Source organism: Sorex fumeus, unplaced genomic scaffold (genome assembly GCF_029834395.1).
Source record: "Sorex fumeus unplaced genomic scaffold, SorFum_2.1 ptg000037l, whole genome shotgun sequence".
Taxonomy (NCBI): Eukaryota; Metazoa; Chordata; class Mammalia; order Eulipotyphla; family Soricidae; genus Sorex; species Sorex fumeus.
In genome coordinates, this window is record NW_026606094.1 from 36097 (window position 1) to 53330 (window position 17234).

At 52.6% G+C, this 17234-nt stretch overlaps 1 protein-coding gene across 1 annotated transcript; it reads right to left on the reverse strand.

Moving 5' to 3' along the window:
• Nucleotides 1–189: 189 nt before the first annotated feature.
• On the reverse strand, nt 190–12183 carry MEST (mesoderm specific transcript). The gene is made up of 12 exons (XM_056118406.1): nt 11915–12183; nt 8561–8715; nt 6748–6827; nt 6274–6351; nt 6035–6171; nt 5804–5862; nt 4700–4740; nt 4143–4213; nt 3812–3913; nt 2631–2707; nt 1648–1711; nt 190–744 (listed from the first exon to the last, which is right to left on the reverse strand). Exons 1-12 carry the CDS (start codon nt 11938–11940, stop codon nt 627–629), a joined length of 1008 nt encoding a protein of 335 aa, XP_055974381.1. The 5' UTR covers nt 11941–12183; the 3' UTR covers nt 190–626.
• Between the last annotated feature and the right edge of the window lie 5051 nt (nt 12184–17234).

Consider the following 17234-nt stretch of genomic DNA (forward strand, 5'->3'; position numbering starts at 1 on the left):
AGCAGAACAAAATCTGCTGGTTTAGTAAAGGATACATATATGTATATAAAGAGTAAATAATAAAGCATACTTAAAAAGACTACATCAAACTAAAATCTACTTTAACAAGATGCCTAGATTGAAGCAGCAGATGAAACTAAATCCAAATCCAATGCCGGGAGAGCTGCCCTCATTGGAGGCCGTGGGGAAAAACAGCACCCGCCCTTGAGGCTCCTCGAGGAGAGGAGGGGAGCACCCACTCCTCATGCTTTAGGATCCAATTGGAGTTGGGCCAGTTATGATTTTTTTTTTTTACTATATCAAGAATTTTTGTTTCTATTTTTTAGAAACAGTAAGAGAAGGAATGGCTTTCAGCATCGGAGAGTAGCTGTGCCCGTCAGAATTTCCTAATAGCACAGTGACAAAGGCGGGTCTGCACACATGATCAGATGTCAGAGGAATGGAAGGTGGACAGCGCAGTCACCCGCAGTCAGAGGTTCTGCTGGCATTTTACTCTAAGCTGTCCACCAAGTGAGGCGAGAATAGTGTGTGGTGGCCAGGACCTCTGCCGGGCCTTTCTTCCTAAGTGGAGCACACGACAGATGGGGGCTTAGGGGAGGTAATGCAGGGAGGCTACGCTCTCCAGCTCAGAAGGAGTTGATGAAGCCCATGTATGCATTCAAGAAGCCCATGGGATCCTCTAGCTGTGGATAGTGGCTAATGTGGTCATCCAGAATCGACACTGTGGACCGCGGCAGCGTTTTCCTAGTGGAAGAGAACAGCATGGAGGTGAACGTGAGGCCGGAGGGAGGAGGAGGGAAGTAAGCCAGAGGGGCAGCCCCAGCAGACGCCCCCGCTGTGTCGGCAGGACCCCGCACGGAGCTGGCCACCATCTACTCTGGAGTTCATCTCAAGCTCACAGCCTTGCCAGCTCCGTTTATGATGTATGCAGACTAGTTTCCGAAATGTTAATAGTCCAACAAGACAACAACAACTCGAAAGTGTAACGCTTGGGCAACATACATTCAAGGCAGGACCAGCTCCCCAGAGACACCTGAGCCTCATCAGACGGGGGCCTCTCGGCAACTCACTGTCCCAGTCAAAGCTAGGAAATGCCCCTCCTGACCTGGAGGACAAGCAGTTGGGCTTGGAATGACATGGGAACCGTGTGCTATTGTTCTTTCTGCTTGGCCGTGTGAAGGTATGGAACGGCCTTCTGGGACAGAGTCTAAGATTTCTTTATTGCAACAGCTTCTGAGTAAGCACCCAGGGAAAATAACCGCCAGGGAGAAGGCACTTCTCCACAGTGAGCTTGCTCCCGTCACTCCCTGCAGTCTGCTAAGCTGAGGTCAGTGAGAGTTAGCATTCCGGAAGGTCAGACCCAAGCAAACACGCCTCAAGATACCATCCCTGCTATGTCCTGGTTACCACAGCCCCCTTTCCCTACAATACACCCATGACTACGTAGAAGCTGTGACAGTGAGGAACAGGCTAGTATGAACTCTCTTAACTTTGACATTTGCAGAAGAGTAGGGGCCCCTACACTCCACCTCGCCATGTTTCCTGGGTGAGCAGGTCAGAGACAGTAGCTGGAGCGACAGTTCTCGAGAAGCAGCGTCAGGAGGAGGAGAACAGAGCAAAGCAGAGGCCAGCCCCGGGGAGACTCACCTGTACAACTCCAAAAATTCCGGAAAGGGGTTCACAGGATCCATTGGCCCATAGATAAAATGAACTGGAAGAGGGAAGAACAATGAATTACTAACAGGACTCACATCTGTTCCCCTACCCCTGCGCTAAAATAACTCTCCTTTTCCCTAGAAAAGACTGTCTTTAGAAATCCCAGATGAAACATAAAACTTGATCCATTGGGGGTTGGCGAGAGCACCAGAAAGTCAGTCCAGGGCTTTTAAAAGGCACTTTGCCTTGCACGCAGCTGATCCGGGTTCAATCCCCAGCACCACATATCGGTCTCCTGAGCCCCACATGGAATGATTGCTGTGTGCAGATCCAGGAAGAAGTAAACCCTGAGTACTGCTGGCTGTGGGCCAAAAACCAGCAACCCAAGTTCCTCGTCCAACTCTCCTATGCATGGAACAGAAAGGAAAAAAGAAGAAAGGCCAGTGGGAACACTCTAGAAAGCCAGGATACTGGCATTCTGGAATTCCTCTTGAGCTGTAACTGACTCTTGGTTCTTGGCATCAGCTAATCCTTCCCTGAGCATTGCTGTGAGTCGAGACAATGCAATGATTTTCTTTTCAACCCTCTAAAAATGGAGAGACAAATGATGAGAAACCTCTCCCCGCCTCTTGCTCCATCACCTACCCAACCTTCTGTGCCAGAGGTTCAGCGTCAATGTGGAGACCACGCCAGCCAAGCCCTGGCTGTGGTAGTGCTCTGCTATAATGCGTACCTCACTCTGCAGTGCAGGGCACAGGGAGGAGCACCAGTGAAACCTGAGTCTCAGATGATATCTTTAGTACGGATACGTCCCTAATAGGACAGAGCATTTATGGAAACCCCTGAGAAAAAAAGTATCTGTTGTTCACATAAGATTCACATTTATGCTACCTGTCTTCTATTTTTGTTCGGTAAACCTGGCCGCTTACTGTTCAGCCCAGTTCCCCCACACAATGGAGAAGAGAAATACTCACTGGGAATGTTTACAGAGGCCAGCGCTCCAATCCAGCGTCGTCGAAACTTCTTCCTCTGGTTGATGTACTGCAAGAGACTGAAGGGCACAGGCGTCAACGCGAGGGGCACCAGAAACCCTTTTCCTCATGGCAGTCACAGCCCCGGACTCGCGTCTCGAGGTATAACATGTTTTTTGGTTTTTGTTTTTTTGTTTTTAATCCCTAAGCAATCGGACATTCCTGGAATGGCCTGTTCAATTGGCCCATTTCTGTGACCCTCTCTCTCTAGCGTGAACCTTCATGCCACCAACGCCGGGCTAGCCAGCTCCAAGGTGTCCCGCACGCCTTGTGACGTACAGAGACTGACCCGCATGGCCTCTGGGTCGTCAACACTACTACAATTCTAAGTGTAGAAACGCAGGCACGCAGAATTCGGGAGCACATGGAGCTACGAATCACATGGGAGAGCCTTCCTCCTCCCGCGCCGCTGCCCAAATCAGACCCAACCCAGCAACTTCAGGACACAGACTTTTGTTAACTTCAGATATCATCTCTTCCAGCTTATACTTGCTATTGGGTCATGGCAGTAAAAGGATTTTTTTTTCCAAATGGGCTGGTATGCTTATATTTCCTTTCTTTTTTGAATATTAAAATTAAATCTTCAGGGATCCTGTGGAGAGGCTGGAGAGGAAGGGAGGAGTGCTGGCTCCCTCTGCCTCCCAGCATCCCAGCCAAGCCAGCAGTTCAAACAAACCCCACTAACCCAGCTGACACACAGGTAGCATTTCATCTCGAGTCGCCCCGGACATCAACAGCTCGTGAGAGCTGCTCCGTTTCCATTTCCATCTATACCGAGGCAAAGGCATCGCTACAAAGGGAGTCTTTGTACCGGACAGGGAAATCTCTGCTCTCGGTCCCCGCTGCTAGGGGAGACTTGTCTCGTTTCTCGGTGGAAAGCCGATACTCTCCAACATGCCCCAAACTCGGTCAAGTGGCCATTCCCAAGGAAATCGGCATTAGGACTCGCAGCTGCTGGTGCACACGTCAGTGCCCCTGGGCTGACACTTGCCCTTGTCTCCCTTGTCCCCGGGAAGTACGGAGCAGGACTGGCGTACCCGCGAGGAGCGGAGCTAAGCCATCCCACACGGCACCTGCCGCCTGGAAATAAGCCTCCCGAGGCCTGAGGGCAGGGCGCCCCTTACCTGTCGATGACCAGGTTCCCGTCGTTGTTGCGGATCCCTGCCCACATGTCCCACAGCTCGCTCTCCGAGGGGCGTGTGTACGGCCCGAAGACGGGGGTGAGACTGAAAGAGGAGACAGTGGGAGAAGAATTCAGAATGTCGAGTATGACTGGAACCCCAGAGGTCACGCGGCCCGACCCATAACTGATTTATGGATTCCTTCTCCTGCTACGCTGGCACATGGCCAACACCTTCGCTTCGAATACCAAGCCCGCGGGTCTGAGCCGGAATTTTAATGGCAGCAGCTTTTCTCACTACGCTGTTCCCAGGCTGCGGTGAATCCGGGACTTACCCTCGAGAGAAGACAAAGAAGTTCATCAGCCGTGTGAGGATGGGTGAGAGCACGCCTCCATCCTTCAGCAGCTGTTGGTACAGGGGTGAGAAGGAAGATTAGGAACTCGAAGAGAGAAGAACCGGGACAGAATATCCCACACTAGCAGCTGAAAGAGGACTTTGGCCAAACCTCCCACTGACAGGTTTGATCACTGGCTCCGAGGATTTTGTTTTGCCCTGCCTACATCTCTCATGGGAGGAAACCTTCTAATTCCTTCTAAAATTACATTCCTGCCCTTCGACTAAATCCCCAAGACTTCACTGACACATTCAACTTGCATTGAGGATCCCAGTTTGTTTAGACACAATGTTGAGACATAACTGTAGCGCTGTATCTTCAAATAGTTGCTGGATCTCTTATTCTCAGAAATAAGGTTTAATCTAGGAACATTTCTATTACTTTATTTGCATGGAAGTTAAAAAAAAAAGGTAACCCATAATAGCAAGGGTGCCAGCATTATTTATGTCAGTTTGAATCTTAGAAGCTAAACATTGTGTCAGCGGAGTGATGCCAACCTTTTGAAGGAGGAGAGGCCGGTGAGTCTCAGGAAAAATACCTAGAAGAGAAGAGACTTATTTAAGTAAGTCATTTACCAAACAATTGAGGCTGCACCTGAGCCCATTATCAACGATCCATGCTAGATACTGTCAACCTTTGGGGCCTCCACTGACCCAAAGAAAAAAAGACTGAGGTACCTTTGTACCTGGTCATGGAATTACTTCTCCATGAAATCCCATGAGGAACAGGTAAAATTGTATCCCACTGGAATTACTTTCCCATTTCAAAGGCAGAGGAAGGAGGAAATAATGGCAAGGTTACCCATCATGCTAATGACTAGGTGCTAAGTCCCCTAGGTGTTCCCCCACCCCACTCCCCCACCACCGCCATTCCTCAGAACATAGATAGTACTGTTCAGGCTATTGAGAGGTTTTCAGAAAGCGTGGCTTCTCTGTAAAACAAAACAAAACAAAAAAACAGAAAACTACAAACTCAGGTTTTCCTCCAGGGTCAGTGAGAGAAAGCCCTGAGGGTGTGAATGACAGGACATCTGCCCTTAAGACAGCAGGGGCCAGGCAAATCTACAGCCCCGTGCTTCAGAGCCAAGACAGTGGCACCCCAAAAGACGGACAGAGGCTCTGATCAAAGGGCTCACTCGTTTCCAGCCACGTTTCCAAACGCATCAACCAAGAGTTTACAAGACAAACCCCAGGTGCCTGACAGGCACCTGTGTCTTCACGTCCGACAGTGACATTAACCGAAGTGCACTTGTTGCAGATGTTCCAGAACAGCATCTGCCGTTCCCAGGCCTGCCCCTGGATCTGGCTATGTTCTCCCGTATCTCAAAGGGACAGCAGCGACTCTGGGGACTGCTTGGCCATGTCAGTATCATTAAGTTCCTTTCTGATTCGATTTATTTAAAAACATTCTAAGAAAGGATCGCTCAGTCTCAGACTGCCAAAGCAGTCACAGCACACAGAGTGGTCAGGAGTCCTCAAAGATCCCGTGGCTGCTGGCGGGGTGGGGCGGGGCGGGGCGTTACCATGCAGATGTCAGTGCGGTGGTGTCGGAGATGGCCCTTCCGGCTCCCCCTCATTTTACCCCACCACCAGGGCAATTACCTCCATTGGACAGACAGAGACTCTTGATGGTGAGCCGGCCAGATCGATTCTGCTTGAACCTAGAAATGGGAGGGAGACCGTGCTAATTAGCACGTATCGTAGCAGAGCAGCTAAAGACAAACTCCCAAGAGAGGGACAGGCTCGAAGGAGCCCGGGAACAAGCAGCTTTTCCCAGTCCCTTCCCCCAGTGAGATGTGTGGGGAGACCAACGTCGCTGGTGGCTTCACTGACCTATAGAGCAGCTCCTGGGCAACGATGTCTCCGTAATCGTGAGACAGAAGGTTGATTTTGCGGTTCTGGAGCCCCAGGTGCCGCAGGAGCGCCTCCACGATGCTGGCCTGCTCGAATATGGAGTAGTGGTGTGGTCTCTGCGGAAGGAAAGCCACATGCACAGGAGGAAGTCATTAGTGCCCATCTGTCTGCCAGCCAGACCCCCCCCCAACCCTCGCCCTTATCTAGACGCAACTTACGGGTTTGTCACTGAAGCCGAAGCCTAGGAAATCGAGGGCAATCACGCGATGAAATCTCAGGGTGAGGCCCTCCCAAATCTGAAAGAGAGAAGGAGAGAGAGAACGTTTGGACTGTCTGCTCCTCCCCTTCTCTCCTCCACCTGCCTCAAGAGAAGAGATTTCAATCCTAACTCAGCATCAACCCATAAAGGGAAACCCCGCCACATGCCCAGAGATGATCCTCCTGGAAAATGCTTGGGGTCCAAAAATTAATCTCGACTGAAGGAGGACCTCTGGCATTTTCAACTTGGCAGTGATCCTTGCCAGACTGCTGAAGACTTTTTTTTACTCCCTTCCAGTAAATGAGAGTCAGTTCTACAGTTAATTCTATCTCATGAAGCAATTCAAATCTGTGAGAGCCTTCCGGTGCTCACAACAAAATCCTTGATGTGGAGTTTTAATGCTTCAGTAAGACCTGAAGCCTGGTTTCATTACCTTGTACCAATCATAGCTGGACGTTGGAAAGCCATGTAAAAGCACCACGATCTCGGGACTTCCAACCACGCCCACAGAGTCTGGAAAGGAGAAGAGACACGTTAGAGGGATTCTCTCTCCAAATAGCCTGCAGAGAAAAAAAATCTGAGCAGCCAGGTAGAAAGAAATACTGCACAAGTTAAAGACATTAAAATTTAGGCGCCAGAGAGATGCTACAAGGGTTAAGGCACTTGCCCAGTGTTCATCCAGCCCCCTACCTTACACAGTCCCCCAGCACTGCTAGAGTGACTTCTGAGCAGAGCCAGGAGTAGCCCCTGAGCATCACTACATGTGGCCCAAAATTAAAATACTAATATTATTATTAATGTAAACTTATGACTTTTTTTAAAAAGGCATTCAAATCTTTTTTTTAATCCTGTATACTGAAAAAGTTATAAAGCACGCTTTATATGAAATACCTGAATTAAATTCATTGACATTCACCTAGCTGTTTTTAACTATTTCCCCATTTATCCCTTTAGAATGTATTAGAAATATGGAAAGTATTTTTCACATTATGGAGTACACTCAAAGCATAATGTCACAACATTTGAAACTCCTTGTACCTTGTCATTTATGACTCCATAAAAATTCTCTAAAATAGAATCCTTTTGAGCACCTTAGCTGATGTTATTTGTCCATCAGGGACTTTTATTTCCCATAGGCAACTGAATCCATTATCAAAAACATGATATTCGGTCCATGACAATAGTCTAACAATTATTAATAAGGGTTTATTGTAGATATGAACACCCTTTAATGCATACATTTTTAAAAATATTTGAGTAGTAAAAATTCAAACAAATGCTTTACTAAAAGTCTTAAATTGTAACTGTTACATTCTCATATGCTGCCAGTGCCAGTATTGCTATCATGGCAGAATTTGGTAATGTGGCTTGCAAAAAATAATTAGAAGAAATTTAAAATGTAATATGCTTTAGCGTGTGCATTTTAGTCTCGAATACCCATGCAAGTAATTGTCTATTTACTATTTTAAAATGGTCTATTTACTAGTTTAAAAATATATGGAAAAAATAAACACATGCATGAAGATTTTCACTCAGCTCTATTTAAAACATTGAAAACAACCTAAATTTACCAACATCAATAAAACTATACTTACTTACTGGAGTCCAATATATGAGAGGCGGTCAGGAGCAATAATGAAAAACGGTTTATGACAAACATTTTTCGTTATTGCTCTTGACCCCCGCCCAAATGATCTTTTCCAATCATGATTCTCAGTTTCGTTACCTGCAGAATGAGGTTAGTGGCATCTATTTCCAAGAACTGTTGTAAAGATTAAATGAACTGACGGAGGTAAAAAGCTTAATTCAACACCTAGCATATGGTAATTACTTGATAAGCAGTCATAACCATAATTACCATTAGCAAATTAATTTATACCAGGGTTTCGGGTTTAAATGACAGTGGTTATGAACATAACAAATAACCTTTATAGAATGTAATAAAGTGAAAAGGGGGCGGGGGGGGGGGGGGGGGGGGGGTGTCGAACCAACAGAAACTCTATGGACCCCGCTTCCAGGACCCGACACTAGGGGCACTACACCAGCAGCCAGCAGCACAAAATCGGAGTCCGGAGGAAAAGGAGAGAAGGTTGAGGGGGGGGGGGGGATCATCAGTTCTGCGCAGAGGCGCATCAGAGTCCCAGCGCCGACTTCCCCTGCTCTCCGGGCATTCGGCTCGGAGAAGGTGGTGGTCCCCCCTCCCACCCCCACACCCAGCACCACCGTCCCTGTTCTCTGGGCCTTACCTTGATAGAAGATGCGCAGCCCCTTATAGGTGAAGAATTTGCCGGATGACTTCCATGAGTGAAGCGCAGGGGAGAGCTGCGGGGGTGGGATGTGCAGGTAGGCTGCGAGCAGGGGCACCGCCAGCAGCCCCACCTGGACCCACCACTCCCTCATCCTGGTGGGGGGAAGCACAGGGCAGGGGTCAGCGAGCAGGGAGAGGGAGCGGGGAAAACCGCAGGCCACACTGCCCACCGCCCGGGGTCACCTCTGGAATTTTCAGGAAAATGCAGGTTATTTGCATCTGCGGTCTTCCCCCCCCCCCCCCCCCACTCTCCAGCACCCCCTCCCCCACCCTCCGCGGCCCTTGGTGTCCTTTTCCCAGGCTGCTGAAGTATTATGCACCTTGGGGGGGGGGGAGGGGGCGGGTTATGACATTTTTCCCCTTCCTTAATATTTTCTCTAAAAGTTCTAACACCTACCCCACCCACCTCTCCCAGGAAATCGTTAAATCTATTTTCTGTATTAAAAAAAATAAGGGTCTACACATTCTTCCTAAGGTTTAGTAAGGAACTAAGAGTAGTAATAGCACATGCCCTCAAGCTCTTGGGTTTCTTTTTTTTTTTTTTAAGGATTCTTCAGCCCGCGGGTCCAAGCGCTGCCTCGCCGACCGCCGCAGTACTGTCGGCGTTGGCGCTAAGGGCCAGCTGGGGGCAGTCCGAGAGGGGAACGCGAGGGGCGCGCTGCTGCGGATCTGCCCAAGCTGCAGATTCTCTTTTTGCTTCTCTGAGCGGACTCTGGGGAAAATGAGTTAAAGGTGGTCGGACGCCCTCCCTGCTGGGAAAGGACCCGAGGGCGGGGGGAGTGGAACTCTGGGTTCGCACCCCTGGACCCTGAAAGGTCCACAACGACCCACGGTGGTCAAGCTCGCGGGCACGAGAGGTCCCGGCCTCTTTCCAACCCCAGGAGCGGGATGGCCACGTTGCGGGGGGTGGGGGGGCACAAGGACCGACCGGTGCAAAGCGCCCGCACAGAAATGCCCATCTACAGCTAAACCCAGCGCATCCCCAGGGCCCATCCCTGCACCCGCCCTACAGGTCGCCCAAACCGTGGCCACAGTCCCTACCCATCTCGGGCCAACTCGCACAATATTATTTTTAGCTCTAAAGCACAGAATTGTGATTCTACAAGGGCCAAAAAGAAAACCTATTTTGCTTTTTTTTTTTTTACGCATCGCTGGGATGTCTTTTTTTTATTATTTCTTTCCCCCTACCTATGAACCTGTATGCCACAGAACAGACGCAGTAATTGATTCTTTCCAGCTGTTTTAAAGGGGGCGGAAGGAAGAAGTAACCCAAAAGTGATCAGTGTTCACCCCGCCAACAGAGGCAGGCTACACCCCCAGGATCTCCTGGAACAGATGAGCCGGACCAAAGTTTTCTCGGTGCTATCTCTGTTCTAGGCGTCGGCGCCCACGTTTCCACCGGGGCACTTTATCCCTCGGGTGAGGGCGGTGGGGGGTCCCCAGGCTCGGGGTGTCCATTTAAAGACTCCAACAGCGGGATATCTGCGATGACTCAGCAGAGGGCCAGGGAGGGGCTGCCCAGCAGCTGGCGGGAGGGGGCGCCCCCTCCCCGGCCTGGCCCGCCCAGCCCCCGCCCGGCGGGTCCAGGGGAACAATGTCCAGGCTGGCTCCCCCCACCCCGCCGCACGTCCCTCGCGGCTCACGCCAAAACCGCAGAGGCGAGCGTGCGTGCGTGCGTGCGTGCGTGCGTGCGTGCATGCATGCATGCGGGAAGCCTGCGTCTTCAGTCTTAAGGACCGCAGTAGAAAAAAACGCCCCTTAACGACAACTTCGGAGATTTTTAAGTAGGGCAGTAATTTGGCAGGCAGTGGGCGAAAGGTTTCAATTTTTCTTTTTTTTTTTCTTTTTTTTAAACCAAGATCGCCAGGGTTTGGTAAGCCACGAGTCGAGAGCATTGAGTCAACCCTAGCATCAAACCTTCTGGAAACGATCAACCTCTCAGGGCCCTTCATTTTCTTTATCGTGTGAGCTGCAATATATATATATATATATATATATATATTTTTTTTTTTTTTTTTTTTTTTTACAATATCCCCACTCTTACAACCGCCGGACCCACAGCCAACAATCTGGTCGCAACGTGACGGCGGTCTGGGCTTGGCGCCATCTCCTGGGTTCCGTGCTGAGCGCTGAAACATACTTACGCCCGGCGATGGGACCGGTGCCCCCTGGTGCGGCGGCCACTCCCCGCGCCGCGGGTCTGCCAGGCTCCCGACTGCGGCAGGCGGGGCAGCGCCGGCTGAGACCCACGCACCCGCGCCCCGCGATGCGGGCTAAGAATCCTGAACAGCGCCCGGGCGACGAGTGGGGTGCGGGGTTCCGCGGTCCTCCAGGGCGGACCGCGGGTGGAAAAAACCGGAATCGCGCAAGGGTGCCGGATGCCAAGGGTCCCGAAAAGCCGCCCCTGCCGTGGGGAGGGGTGGTCGGGGGGGAGGGAGTCTAAAAATCGTGGACTGCACCAGAGCCACGCTCCGGGTGGGGGGGTGGGGTCCAAAAAAAAATCTTAAATTGCACCAGGGTGCGCCGAGGGTCCGAGATTCCTAAATCATATACCAGGGTGACTGCGGGGTCTAAAATCCCTAAAAATCGCGCACAGGACAATGCCGGGTCTTAAACGCCTAAATTGGCGCCAGGACCAACGGCGAGGTCTGCAAGTCCTAAATCGCGCTAGGGCAATGGCGAGGTCTGAGAACCCACAAATCGCGCAGGACATTGTCTAGGGTCTAAAGACCCTAAGTCCGCCGGGGGTAGGGGAACTGAAAAATCCTAAATCGTGCCAGGGCGACGCCGTCAGGATCTGAAATCCCCAAATGGCGCCAGGGCGTCGCCGGGGTCCACGAACCCAAACTTAACACTAGGGTTCCACGGGGGTCTAGTTAATACCCCTGTAACGGGACAAGCGCCCCTCTCGGTCTGCAAACCCCAAGTTAAGTCAAGGCAGAGGGGGGCGGGGGGGACTACAAAAAAAAAATCTCAAAACCGCGCCAGGGTCTTAAAAATCCCTAAATGGTACCCGAGTTCAGAGCCGTCCACGGCGCGCGGGGGGATGGGGGGCCACCCTCTTTCGAGCGGACAGAGCGGGCTCCGAGAACGTGATTGCGCGCACCACCACCGCAGACCGATTTCCATCCTCCCCTTCCCGCCCCGGGAACTAACCACGGCCCCCCGCAGCCCGGCTCAAAGCCGAGGACCCCCCCACCCGCAGGCGGGCAACCCGATCCCGATCCTGATCCCGGGAACGCGGCTGCCCCGAGCGGCCACACCCCCCTGGCGCTGATCGCCGCGCACCCACCTGCGGAGGCGATCTCGGCGCACCATGGCGGTATCCTATCCCATGCCGTCCGCGCTCCCACCCCGGGCACCGGGCGCTGCGGCGCCCGCAGCCACGCACGCAGGCTGGCCGCCCGCAGCGGGCCGCTGCCCACAGCCCGCGAGGGCGGCGCCGCCGCGGCAAGCGCCGAGCCACCGGGGGAGCGCTGCGGGGCGTGCGGGCGCTGCGGCACTGCGCAAGGCGCGGCTGCCGCAGAGGACTCGCTGCCCGCCGGGAGAAGAGGCGCCGGGGAAGAGCTGGTGGCCGCGCCAGCGCACCGCCGGCGGGCACCGACTTTTAGAGCCCACCGAGCCCCGCCCCTGACCCGCCCACTGCGCCGCTGCACCCCCCTCCTGCCGCAGTCACCGCCCCTCCCCGCCCCCCCCTCCCTGCAGCCCCGCAGCCGCTGCGGGGCGGGGGTGCCCCGCTCACGGCCCCTTCTCCACCGGGCACCTTCTGGGGTATCGCCTCCCGCTAGCACGACGCTGCACACACACACACACACACACACACACACACACACACACACACCCCGCAACACACAAACCCCACGGCTCCCCGCAGCTCGGAGTCCCAGCTTCTGCCGCAGTCGTCCGGCTCCGGCCGGGTTGCTGCAAGATACCGAGATGCATAAACCCCTGAGATCCCAACACGCGCCCCACTTTAGACCGCTCGCCGGCAAAACCCACCACCACCCCACGCAGGTGGACCGCGGACGTGCTGGGGTTCAGGGAGGCACGATTGGGGCGCCTGCTCCCACTCCACCTCGGGTGTGAAGTCCGAGGCCGGACCCCAATCAACGATGATGGCCCGGTCCTCAAACGCCCGACACCTCTAATTTAGGTCCCTAACTCCTGGGGACCACCAAGGGCACGATGACCAAGTAATAGGGAACGGCCCGCCTGGCTGCACCTACCGAGTTCATGGGCCGATTCTCGGCAGGGCTGATTACATGGGGAAGGGTGGGGGAACAGGGGGCAAAACTTTTGGAAAGTAGTGTGGGTGCTCCCGGTCCGCCAGCAGCGCGCCACGGCAGCCGGCGTTTTCTCTGCAGCAGCATGACGTGGTCCGCAGGCCGGAGCCCCGCCGCCGCCACCGCCGCCACCACCACAACCGCGGCACCGGCCCAACGCCAGAACAGAACCATCAGCACAGGCTGAGACTACATTTTCCCCCAATTTATGGGAGACCGAATCTCCGATGCAACGGCTTCCCGGTGGCACGGGAAAGTGGGAAGGCATGGAGTTCCTGTTCTTCCGCCCCGTAGACCGGGAGGGCGCATTTCTCGCGCCTTTGGAAAAAGTGTAGAGAGAATCACGGAGACGTCTATGCTCATTTTTCTCATTGTAAATTGAAATTCCACGGCGCGCGCACACACACACTCACACACACGCACACGCACGCGCACGGGCTGCAACGGAGCCAGGCGGCCAGAACAGTGCCGGTTTCCTCCAGTAGGGGCGCTGTCGGCCTCTCTTCCAGCCCGCTGCCCGGGCCCGGCCGCAGCCCCGCGCGCACGCGGCCAAGTACAATTCAATTCGCTAGAAGCGGGTTCGCGGCATCGCCCACCCGGCCACATTGCAAATACCACCATCGACAAGCCCGTCACCAAAACGCAGGGAGGCAATCCCGAGAGCAATTTTACTCGTGTCCGAAGGGTCGGGAAAACAAACACTGGTTTTAGCACCTCGGGCATGCTCACTTGCCCGCGCTGCAAAAATGAAAAAAAAAAAAAAGAGAGAATGAGCCCCGGGAGTGAGATGTTCACCATCGGGTACGGCAGACACACCAGAACCGAGGCTGCTTCAACCCCCCCTCTCCGCCTTTCCTTCCCTTGGCGACATTTTGTGACAGGTCCCCCATCCCCTCCTAACGAGTAAGGCTCTCAAAGGCTGAGCCCAGGCAGTATTCACCTTTTGTGTTCCCAGAGCCCGCCACGGTGCCGGCCACAAAGCAAGGGCCCTAATAAATAGTGCATGAATAAGTACAAGAATTTGAGGGAGCACAGGGGAGGAAGTAATTAAGGGGAGGGGGATGGGCTGTCTCGAATGATGAATAGACATTTACTGGAGAGACAAAGAGCATTCCAACCTGAACCGAAGACAATCGCAGAGCTCCGGAGGCGCAGGGCCGCACAACCTCTGCGGGAACCGCGAGTCCTTTGCTCTGCGGTGCAGACAGGACAAAATAGAAATTAAAAAAAAAACCTTATAATGGGGTAGTGGGATGCTAGAAAAGGTGTTTCATCCCAAGGAGCTTGCAATATCGGGGTGGGGGTGGTGTGTGAGAGAGAGAGAGAGAAGCCGCGGTGGATTTAGATCCTTTATTATCTAAATTGGTTGCTCGACCAAATTTCCATCCCATTCACTTCCTAAGTGGCAGGATGGTCTATTTTAACGCGCCACCAGTGCCTTTTACGGAAAGGATTCCATAGCAACACTTAATAAAAAACGGTCCTTTCCACCAGGCAAAGGCTTCCTCCACCTCTGCTCGCGACCACGCTGAATCCCCTCTGTGGGGTCGATGTGTTTTTGCGTGGATGTGTTTTCAATGGGACCTGAGGTCCCACCCGAGCAATTCCACGCTTTCGCTCTGGCCGGGAGCCTGCATCCAAGAAGGGAAAGGCGATTTTGCGCTGAGCGGACCGGGCGCACACAAAGAACCTTATTCTGCGAGCGCCGCACACGTCCGCCCAAGTGGAACAAGTGGGCAGACGGCGAGAGGGGACGGGAGTGACCACCGGGGGAAGGAAGCTCACAGGGCACCAGAACGCTCAATCTGAGAAAATCCCACACTCCAGCCCGGGGCCGGGGCATGTACCCCGCGAACCCGCCTTGCGATAGAGCAGCGCGGGTGGGGTGGTCCCCGCGGAGAAGGAACCCGGAGCGTGAGAAACGCAGCAGATGCGGAGGGAAACCTGTCTGGCGGGAATTTGCTTCCTAAAAGAGTCACGGGCGAGAATGCAGGTGGTGGTCCTGGCCCCAGGAGCGGAAGAGTTAATCTTTTTTTTTTTCTTTTTCTAACTGTGCCTGACTTCTAGCGAGCAGCTTCCTCCACGAGAGAGAGAATCTGGCCCAGGGTCTAAAACACTCGGAGTGCCTGAGAAAACATGCCACCAGACATAAATCTCCCAGCGGCCGCTGGCCGGCTCTCAGTGCACCCTTTCAGTTCCCGGATACAGACCCTCACGCGGGCCGCACGGGGGCCAGTAGGCTTCCCTCCCCTCAAGCTTTTCAGACAGTCCTGCCACATTCCAATTCTAAGACAGCCATGGCTGCACAAGTCCCCGGATTTGTGCAAACATGCAGGCAGGAAGCTCTGCATTGATTAGCTTACTAAGGTACCCCAGCGAAATGAGATCCACAGGGCTGATAAGCCGGGCTTCAATCATCCTGTTTTTCAAACTGCAGTTTAAAACCAAATACACACACACACACGAGACCATGAGGACATCGGGCAGAATGGGAAACTGCTACTTCCAAGCAATATAATGATGAATTCAAATAAACTACAAGAAGTTAAAGATGGAAAGAAAACCGGCTGAAGAGTGGTGCTCCCTAGACATTGTGGGGTTGTCCATGCCATAGGACTCTCAAAAGCCACTGTCGGCAGTAAAGTGAAATGAGAGAAGCCCCCAGAATTCACTAATCCTGCTCTCTCCTGCTAGTTGGACCTCACAGAGAGCATCTGATTCTGTCCTATGGGGTAGACAGGGAGAGACACACATCTGCAAACAAGAATTTATTAAAAGAAGATCTGCTAAACTGCCCTGCAAATGCTGTCACTTGAAGGTAGAACAGCTCTGATATTGCACGGATCTTCACCCAAATTAGTCCTGATCCCCATAATCACTGGGCTAGATGAGGATTTTCATCTATTCACTCCCTTACAGACACACACAGACACGCACAAACTCACTCTCTTACACACAGACACACAAACACACACACAACACACCACAACACACCACCCCAGGGAAAGATACAGCAGCTCAGGCAGAAGTGTTAGCATGTGAAGGGGCTGGGGAACTGAACCCAGATGTCTGGCTCCAAAGCTGGCCTTCTTTCCACTGCCCCACACTGCCTCCCTGTTTAAAACCACTGGGCATGCTAAGTTGGAAGAAAAGAGCCTTATGGAGTGAGTGGAAGGAGGAAATGTGTTTGTGGCCTTCAAATATTTGTGGAAGCAGCATTAGACATTTTGCTCCGTATGGCTCCAATGAGTGAATCGTAGAAACGCAGATGTGGATTCAACATACAGAATCTCCTAGTGGTTGGCAGGCCCCGGGCTAAGAGCAACTGAGTGGCTCTGTCATTTTGAGGGGGACAGGTCCCTGTCACTCAAAGCTGGGGAGCCTCATGGTTGGTATGCAGAGGCTGGGTAGATGTGGAAGTGAGTGGGTTTTAAGGTCTTTTCCCACTGATTGACACTAAGGTTGGGAGGAATAATGCAACTTAGCACAACTGACCCCATGAGTAAGGAGTCAACCTCCCCTGCCCAGCCATCAGCACAGAGCCTTTGTACCACTTCACTGGAAGGACCAAATGAAGAAACTATCAATACCATCACATCCGGCAAAGTCCCTCTCACCCAGATTGAACCAAGATATTCACTCCAAAAGTGACTCAAGTCTTTCTTGCGTTTCTGCCTCATTTTGGGTTAAAAAAAATTTTTTTTGACTGCAAAGAGTTTAAGGGCAAATGGTAGAAGGGAGAAGAAATTGAGCTGAATAATCATCTACTTGACTAGACAAAAGGGAACCTAAGGGAAGCGAGCTCTTAGGCTCATTACCAATATCAAGGAACACCCCGAAGTAGTTTACAAAATCCTCTGCACTGCCCGGCGCATCACACGTATCAGACACTCTAGCTTGGGGTCTGCCCCCACGGATACCCCTTCCCCAGCCTGCTCAGTGCCACTGTCACAAATCCTGAGATCGGGCGATTGGAAATAAAATCTTCCACGTTTACAGCTCTTTTTACCTTTCACCTACATGAACTAAGCGGCTCACCACCGCTTGCTAAGGAACCCCGGGTCTGTCTTTCTATCTCCTAGCCGCCTGGGGAAGAAAGCGCGACAGCACTTTTTTTTTTTTTTTGGGAAAAAAAATTTTTTTAATTAAAAAAAAAAATTCCTTTGCACATTTGAGCCTTCCTCCAGCCCGGCGGAGCCAAGCCCGAAGCAGGTGTTCAGCTGTTCCTTGGCTGCGCTGTCCTCTCGCACCTTCTCCAGCCGTCCGGGGCGCCCCGCCCCCCAACACACACACACACACACACACACACACACACACACACCGCACCCA

What these genes read in the sequence shown, in the direction of transcription:
- MEST (XM_056118406.1), bottom strand. Translation starts at nt 11,940, where the DNA reads ATGGTGCGCCGAGATCGCCTCCGCAG. An exon ending in GCCCAGGAGCTGCTCTATAG is followed by an intron (nt 5,863 to 6,034) that starts GTCAGTGAAGCC and finishes TCCCATTTCTAG; the next exon opens with GTTCAAGCAGAATCGATCTG. An exon ending in GAATTTTTGGAGTTGTACAG is followed by an intron (nt 745 to 1,647) that starts GTGAGTCTCCCC and finishes CTCTTCCACTAG; the next exon opens with GAAAACGCTGCCGCGGTCCA.